Raw genomic sequence first — 8,934 nt, 5'->3', positions numbered from 1 at the left:
CGAGGGGCCCCAAGTGTGACAAAGTGTCAGTGGAATGTCAATTAAAGTGTTGCATTGAAGCTGAGGGCTTCTTGGCTGCCCTGCAACAGCATCAACAGTTCCTTTCCCTTGGTAACACCACCCCTTTCCCTGTGGGCCCTCCTGTCCGAGTCCTGCTGGTTTCTCCAGAGCTGTACTCCAATGGAGTGCCCACAACTCACAGAGGCCTGGCTTGGCCACTGACCTCTGCAGCCCCAGCCCAGACGCTTCTTCTGAGCCTCTGTTTCCTTAAATGCAAAACCAGGAGGGTTAATCAGATGACCTCCCAGGATCGCTTCTATAGCACTGACCTTCTGGGAAGGCTCACGACCCCCTTCCAAACAGTCCTGGGAAGGGAGTAAAACGCAGATCATCCTTTCAGGGAAACCAAGGCTCAGGGGGACTTTCTGGAGGGCACTGACCATGTGGGGCCTAGACCCAGACTGCCAATCTCTGGTCAGAGCTGTTTCCGGAGCCAGACCTGCCCTGGCCCCACTCTCTTCAAGGGTACGGCCCATAGCCATGTTTATTTTCAACAACTAGAGCAGCCAGAGTGAAGCTGCATGATTTCTCTTGTGCTCGTGTGTGTGTGTGTGTGTGTGTGTGTGTGGTTGTGAAGGGAAAGGTGTAAGAACAGCAGTTTCAACCAGGCTTCTAGAGCTTGCCAATCCCCCTGCCCCACTTGGGGATTCAGGGTCAGTGTACTGTCACTGCTGGGCTTTTGAGCCTGTGGGTTCACAGACCTCAAAGGGCTTAATTTGTAGGGAGTTTCAAAGAGATCCAGGAGGCCTGTGCCAGCAGCTCTGATCCCCACTGATAGCGGCCCTGCACAGCCAAATCCTACCAGGTCTAGGAGGCCGCCCACCCCATGGGCCTGTGTTCTGAGGCCTGTGTTCCAGGCACATGAAACTAAGACCAGGTCATGTTACATCACAGCCTGAGGCTCTGAAGGTTTCTTCATGCCAAGGCCAGGAGCCCTTGAAACCACTGCCTTCTCCCATAGAATTGTAGGACGCAGAGAGCTGTTAAGTCAGCCAGGTTCTGAAATTAGAATTTTCAAATGATTGCTCTGGAACAATCATGACCTGCGTACATGTCCCCTGGCTTGTACTGTGCTTGCCCATGTTGGTTTATTTTTACAAAGTGAAGTGAATTGCCAACACGTAGAAGTCAAGCTGGGATTTCTGGTTACTTTAAGGAATTAGAAAGCTTGGCATCACCGGGCTCACATTCCTGCCTGGGAACCTTTGGTTGTTGCAGAGATGCCCCTCCCGTCCCCTGACCCTGGATAAGACATGCCCTTCAGCTCATACTAGTATTCACCATTCCCTCTTATCTCCCTGCTAGAGCTGAACATCCACTTGTGTTTATTACTGTTTACGCTACTCTTTCTCGAATCAGAGAGTTATGAGGAGACAGATATTTTGGGTCCTCCCCGTTTCCAACAAAATTGGGAAAACAGTTATATTACTTGCCTGCCCCTGGGGTCAACCACCTGTTCTGTTGGGTCGGGTTGCTAAGGTCGAAGTTCATCTCCAAGGCTGTGTCTGGTCTCTGTCCTTCCCTCTGCTACCAACACCACCATCATGGTTACCATCACATCACATTTATTGGTCAGACTGTGTACACAACGAGACGAGTCAAGACAGACTTGGATTTTGGCTAAGAGGCAAAGCTCGGTGGGCCAAGAAAACAGAGCAGCTGGGGCCAAAGAGGTTAGGTCTAATATGATGAAGAATTCACCATGCTAGAAGAGGGGCTGCAAGGGAATGGTGCAAATGACACCAGGCAGCCTGGCGGGAACAGCCTCCTGGCTTTCCGCCCTGTTCCTGACCTGTAGGGAAGTGTAGCAGTGGCCGTAGGGCCTAACTCAGCTCCACCTCCTTTCCTGGGCTCGAGAATATTGAAGAGCTAAGGCAGTTTGGACAGGCCTGAGGGCTGGCCTGTAAATTCAGCCACCTCATTGGGAAAAAAAAGAAGAAAGTCTCAGTTTTCCATCTGTCTAATGGAGAAATGGAGATACAGGCCCTCTGGGTTCCTGCATGGAACCTTTCCAGTTTGCACACAGGTCCTCTGAGGACCCGCTTCTCACCACACTGGCCCACTCCGGTTTCCTGGAGGGTCCCCCAGAAGCCCTTGGGGGGCATACTGCAGGCACCTCTCCCCCATCAGGTGAGGCAAGCATTTGGCCTGGTAGGAGAATTTCAGGTGACCGTGGTTCAAATGGCACGACACCTCATGTGAGCCAGACTTTGGGGTGCGGTCACAAGTGCCGAGCAGGTCATCGTCCCAGCCATTGTCTGCGTCCCAGACCTGCACTCTCAGGGGGCCCCCAGTGGCCAGGAGCACATCCCCGAAGTCCAGCCGCGTCATCCACGTGGGGTTGTTATTGTCCCATACTGTGGCGGTCCTCTGCTCCTGGCCGCCGAAGAAGACCTTCACATAGGCGTCCGTGGCAGTGATCCAGTCTCCCCACAGACCTGATGCCTTGAAGTTCATGACCTGCAGGTGGGCCAGGCCCCTCTGCCGGGGACAGCAGTCCTGGGTGGTGGCTGCTGAACCAGGGCACATGCACTGGCATGGGTTCTTTGGGTTCTTGTGCTGCCCTGGGGGGCACGGGCGGTTGCAGTCCCTCCAGCGTGCCCTGTCAGTCACGTACTTGCTCACGGCCCGCCTGAGGGCCTCCCGCCGTGGGTTGTGGCTCTCCACAAGCATGTGCAGAGGCTCCAGCGCGTAGTCCACCAGGCCAGGGCTGTCCTGCAATGAGGCCACCCAGGCTGAGAACTGCTCGGGCCCAGCCTGGTTCCCGAAGAGCAGGTCATGCATGGTTGAGTGGTGGCCACCATCAACACTGGAATGGCGTTCCCGGTAGGCCTGGTGGAAGGAGGTCCCCAACTTGTGCTGCTTCTTCTTCTCCTCACATTCCTTGAACGATGACGAGGCACTGGCGCGGCTGCTTATGCTGACCTCAGCCTCGACAGCCAGGCAGTCCTCGACCTCGTTGGCCGTGAGCCCCTCCAGGGCCAGCTCACAGGTGCGCAGGGCAGTGAGGGCTGAGGTGCGGCCGCCCAGCTCCATGGACCGGATGAAGTGGGTTCCGTAGCTGGAGATAAGCCTCCGGTAGTCGGGCTCGGTGGAGGTGTTGAAGTGGGGGGGCAGCATCTTGAGGGCCCTCTTGAACTCAGGGTGTACTGGGGGAGTGTGCACCAGGTGGAAACTGAGAGGTGAGGAAAACAGCCGGTGAGCCCAGTGGTGGGCCCCTTTCAGTAACCCCCTTGAGATTGCCCAAGGTCGTATTAAGTGTCAGAGCTAGGACTTGAACTCAGGTGGCCTGGCTCCAAAGCCCAAACTCTGAATCACCAATCCCGCAGGGAAACCCACTCTGCCCATTGTCCCTTGGTAACCTAGATAGTTTGTATAGGTATTTCTGTTTTCCTTACTCAGAAAAGTTTGTTTTTTCTCTTTATTTTCTAATTTTAAAAGCAATGATACCTTACTGTTGGTAACCTTCTGGCTTTGGAACCTAGTCCTGTGGACTTTGTCTGTCTGTCTCTTGGACTGGGTCCTGTGTGCCCAGGCTCCTGACAGCTCTGGCCAGGCAGTCAGGAGGTGCCCTCTCTCACTGTGTGGGAAACATGGCCTTCCATGAGAGAAATCAGGGTCAGTGACTCTAGGTCCCATGGAGACATGCATTTCTCAGGGTGACGAGGTCCCTGAGGACTTGGGGCGTGTCTACTTTTGTTCAACTTGTAGTCATAATTCCCAGCACAGAGCCTAAGAAGGCAGAAATGAAGAGTGCTGGAGTGGATGAAACAGGCCCAGAGGAGAGAAGGACTGAGCTGGGTCTCCTGCCCACTGGAAGGTGACGATGCCCGAGAAAGAGGGGGCTGGGCATCTCCTCCTGGTGGAAGCACCCTCCGGTCCCCAATTACCTCCAGGACTCCCAGATCACCCTGAGTTTCCCATGCCTTTTCTCAAGTCCCCTCCACCCCCAGTGCTCACCTGTAAAAACGACACTCCACTAAGTCCAGGCTGAAGCGGTACGTGTCCTGGTGAGTCTTCTGGGCGGCGAAGTTGGCAGCCTGGGAGTGGGAGCCCGCCACGGTCACGCGCACGTTAGTGTCTGTCTTGGGAGACACGTCTAGCCCCACCTTCCAGTCATTGCGAATGCTGCTGGCCGCCTCCCCCGCCACATCCTCGGTGGAGCGGCCCTCATACTTGACCACCTTGCGCTTGCAGCCCGTTCCGTGGGCACGCCAGCCGGTGATCGCCAGGGGCAGGCGCTGGGGGGCATCCTTCTGCAGGGCATTGCGGCAGAGGGTGCAAGTGCCGTCGGGCCGCAGGAAGTGCTGTGTGTCCACTGGGAACGAGCCTGAGCGCTGGAGGGTGGTCACGTCCACGCCCTCCCCTGCCAGCCAGGAGCCTGGCACAAACTTGCGGGCGCGCTGGCATTCAGAGTGTGCGGCCGTGTAGCAGGGGGCAGGGGCGGGCGTGGGCAGAAGCAGGAGGATGCCGAGGAGGAGCCCTCGGGTGGCCATGGAGCTGTGGAGACAGGGGGCATTCGGTCTCCCAGAAGCTGTGGGCAGGGGCATGGAGGGTGGCCAACGCTTCCTCCAGCTGTAGGTTATCAGGACATATGCAGTAGAGAGGGATGGAGGTACATCCTCAAGTCACTGAATGTCAGAGCTGGTATGGCCTTTACAAGTCTGGTCCACCCCCTGCATTGTCCAGCTGGACCCAGAAAGGGGAAGGGACTTGCCCAAGGTCACACAGCCAGGCGGAGACCCTTGCTAGGATTTCAAATAGGAATCCAGATGGGTGGTTTTGTCCCCAGGACCGCAGCTACTGTTGGTGGAAAGGGGTTTTGCGTGCAGAGGAAGGGGGCAGAGAGTAGTTGGAGCAGATTTGGGGAGGAATCTGGGGAGTCTAGGGGAGCCTGGATGCTGGAGAGGGATCATTTTGGATTCAAGAACAAGCCGTGCTTTCTTTACCCAGCCCACCTTTCTCACTGCCCCTCGCCCCACTCACCCATTAAGCCCTTAGCAGTATTGGGAAAGAAATGAGGTTGCGCATCACCATCTTCCTCCCCGTTGCGCAGTGGGGGCCTCTCTCTGAGCTCATGGAAGAACATCAGCCTGAATTCTAGGATAAACGCTGCCTGAGCACTTGCGTCCCTGGATCCAGTGTGGGGAGGAGTCATTCAGTTTGCTCTCCTCCTGCTGCTCATCTCGTCTTTGGCCTTCCCTGCCCCGCTCTGCAGAATTCTGCTCATATCTTTGAGCTGCCTATCACTAAATGCTTAGCTAAAAGGTTCTTCCTCAATTGGAGGTGGCTCAGGAGCCTCACCGGGGCTGCTGTGAACTGGAATCTCCGCTCTATCCCTGTCCAAACTGAGCTCCTCAGGGGCCGCTCTCCTCTAGCACCTACCAGGGACAGCAGCTTGTCGGAGGTCCAGGGGATTATGGAGGGCAGGAATCTGCCCTGCATTCTAGCTTGGAGCCTCCCATGCCTTCCCCAAAGGAGTGGCAAAATTCCAGGCAACACAGCAGGCCCCGGGGAGGTAAATAGGAGAAGGGGAGTCTTTGGAATGCCCTCAGATCATCTCACTTAGGGAGCCAGCATGGTTTATAACTTTAAAAAACTGAGTCTTGGGACCTTCCTGGTGGTTCGGCAGATAAAGCTCTGTGCTTCCACTGCAGGGGGTGCAAGTTCCATCCCTGGCTGGGGAGCTAAAATCCCACATGTTGCGTGACGTGGCAAAAAAAAAAAAAATTATTACTCATTTCCACCCTGACCCTCGTCATATTATCTCCCAGGGAGCCTGTTTCTGGGCTCTTTTAGTTTTAACAAGCATTTGAAGGGGCCTTCATTTTGTATAACAGAAAACTGAAGCCCTGGGAGGGCGTGAGGCTGCCTAGTGAGTCAGTGGTAGAGCGCAGTCTAGACACAGGCCTCTTGTCTATGGGTTACAGCACTTCCTGCTACATCAGGCTCTTCCCCTGACAGGCTCTTGTGCCCCTCTGTCCCCACCCAGGGGCTCCCAGCCTCCCTGGCCCCCTGCTTCCTCCCTACCTGGAGTCCTGTGCTGAGATGCTCCTATGCAGACACCTTCTCTCCCCACGGACAGCTCCTGAAATGGTGGTGCAGCCCCCCAGGCAGGCTCACCACACAGCTCATCACCCAGGCCACAGCTCACATCATTTCTGCTTCCTGCCCCGCCCCCACCAGCTCTAGTCACGGGTCCCTTGTGCTCTCCCCCCCCCGCCCACCGGCACCCACCCTGTCCTCACCTCCTCATCCGGCCTGCTGACAGCCCTCAGGAAACAAGCGGTGAGGGCCAGAGGCTCATCTGCCAAGCAGCGCTGCCTGGGGCATGGGGACCCGGGGCAAACAGGTGGGGTTTCGCGGGTGGAGCAAGAACACAGGGGTCTGAGAGCTTTGAGATTCAACTCGGGAGTTGATGACAGGCCAGCAGGAACAGTTTCCCTGCTTCTCCCCGCAGCATCGCATGTGTGAGCTGTAAGAGGCAGTATAAAGTAGGAGCTTGGGAACCAGGCCACCTCGGCTTGGGCCAGCTCGGTTGCCCGATAGCTGTGTGGCCTGGTCAGCGTCTTTAGCCTCTCTGTGCCTCAGTTTCCTCATCCCAAAATGGGGGTACTCTTAGTGTAGACCCCATGGGTTATGAAGATTTGAAGGGTTACTATGTGTGAAGTGCTCAGACCAGAGCCTGGCCCTCCGTGAATATTAAAGCATGTGACCATTCCTTCTTCCTGGGGCAGTGGGGAGAAAATAAATTCTTGTTCAGACCTCTTTGCCCACTTTCTGCCCACACCTGAAGCCCAGCCCCAGGGCCAGGTTCTGGACCTCACACACATGTGCCAGGACAGCGTCTCCTGCTCCTCAGTCTGTGAGGAGAACCAGTGGCCTCGCTGGTCTCCGGCCTGCGCGCTAGCCCTGGTCTGGTATAGTACCCATAGCGTGGATGGGTGGACAGCTGTGTGACCCTGCTGGGGAGAGCGATGTGGGTGGGACCAGGGGCCCGGGGTCTTCTCCAGCTTTTGTCTTTACCAGAGGTTTCCATGGGTTGAGTGACTCACAGAGCAACTTCTGGGGGTGGGGGGCAACATCATAGTTGTCTGAGGTGGAGATAGCTCGGTAAGTGGGGGGCCGTTCTTGTGAGTTCACCCTCCAACCGCATCAGTAACAGGAAAAAATAGCCACAGGCCCCAGACCACGTGTGACACCACGGGATGGCTCATTCCTCTGAGTTTATGCCCCCTGCTGCGTCCCCTGCTTTTACGGGAACTAGGGCTTAAGCTGTCTTCTCGAAACCCAACCCTATCTCCTCCCCACAATGTCCCCCTTTCTCTCCTAGAATTTGCAGCCTCCTGACCCCCTTCTAGCTCCTGCCCGCAGCCAAGATCAGATATCCAGGCTGTGGAGTTTAGTTTTGCCTGTGTTCAGAAGACCAGCTTAAAGAGCGTGGAACCCTGTAGAAAATCTGTAGGAAGACAAAGGGGAGATGGGGAGACTGGTTCCAATCCCAACTTCAATGCAGGCTTGCTGTGTGACTCTTGACCATAGAGTTTTCACACCTTTCTAGGTTAGTTTCCTCATCTATAAAATCAAAGGGAGGACTTTGAAGTTTCTAGGGATCCTTAGGCTCCTAATGATGAAATGTGCCTTTAGCAGTTTTCATCTGGTATATAAAGTAGCTAATGTCCAAGAGATGCTGGTGAGGGGCAGTCCATGAAAGAGCAGTGATGACATTGACATTTGCAACTTCTGATGAGTGCTGTCCTCTCCAACTGAAACTTCTCACTTGAAATGTGTTTTAATCACAGTTTGTCCCGAGAGACATAAGTTGCAATTTTCAGAAACCATCTGTATGGTTTATTGTTAACAACTCTGTTGAAATATAATTCACATACCATACAATGCACCCATTTAAAGTATATAATTCAGTGCGTTTTAGTGTATTCACAGAGTTGTGCAGCCATCACCACCATCAATTTTAGAACATTTTCATCATTGTCAGAAAAACCATGTACCCATTAGCAGTCACTGCTCGTTTCCCCGGATACCAATCTACTTTCTGGCTCTGTGGATTTTCCGTTTAACTGAATCATACAAGGTATGACTTTTTGTATCTGTAGTATTATTCCACATACTATTTCCAAGGTTGATCCAAGTTGTAGTATGTGTCAAAACTGCCTATGTATCAAAATTGCCTGCCATCTATGGCTGAATAATATTCCGTTGTATGGACATACCACATTTGTTTATCCATTTATCATTTGATGGATGTTTTGGTTGTTTTCACTTTCTGGTTATTGTGAATAATGCTGTTATGAACATTTGCATACAAATTTTTTTTTGTGAGCATATGTTTTCATATGTCTTGGATCTACCTGCAGGAGTGGAATTGATGGGTCTATAGTAACTCTTTAGGAACGATTTTCCTATGTGCACCATTTTACATTCCCACAAGCAGCGAATGAGGTTCCAGTTTCTCCACATTCTTGTTATTCTCTGACTTTCTGACTATGGCCATTCTTGTGTATATGAAGTGTTGTCTCATTGTGGTTTCGATTTGGATTTCCCCAACGGCTAATGATGTTGAGCATCTTTTCATTTGTTTATTGGTCACTTGTGTGTCTTCTTTGGAGAAATGTCTGTTTGAGTCCTTTGCCCATTTTTGAATTGGGTTATTTGTCTTTTTATTATTGATTTATAATAGTTCTTTTTCTACTTCAGCATCTAGACCCTTTTCAGGAATGTGATTTGCAAATATATTCTCCTAGTCTATGAGTTGTTTTTTCACTCACTTGATGGTATCTTTTGAAGCATGAATGTTTTTAATTTTGATGAAGTTCAACTTACCTATTTTTTCTTTTGTTGTTTATACTTTTAATG

At 52.9% G+C, this 8,934-nt stretch overlaps 1 protein-coding gene across 1 annotated transcript; it reads right to left on the bottom strand.

Moving 5' to 3' along the window:
- Positions 1 to 1,608: 1,608 nt before the first annotated feature.
- PRF1 (perforin 1) lies at positions 1,609 to 6,230 on the bottom strand. The gene is made up of 3 exons (XM_043477013.1): positions 6,091 to 6,230; positions 4,021 to 4,560; positions 1,609 to 3,235 (listed from the first exon to the last, which is right to left on the bottom strand). The coding sequence occupies exons 2-3, from the start codon at positions 4,554 to 4,556 to the stop codon at positions 2,107 to 2,109; spliced, it is 1,665 nt and encodes a 554-aa protein (XP_043332948.1). The 5' UTR covers positions 4,557 to 4,560; positions 6,091 to 6,230; the 3' UTR covers positions 1,609 to 2,106.
- Positions 6,231 to 8,934: the final 2,704 nt, after the last annotated feature.

Source organism: Cervus canadensis, chromosome 8, assembly GCF_019320065.1.
Source record: "Cervus canadensis isolate Bull #8, Minnesota chromosome 8, ASM1932006v1, whole genome shotgun sequence".
NCBI lineage: Eukaryota > Metazoa > Chordata > Mammalia > Artiodactyla > Cervidae > Cervus > Cervus canadensis.
Note: the sequence above shows the minus strand (reverse complement) of the source record. Positions and strands in the feature narration are given on the sequence as shown.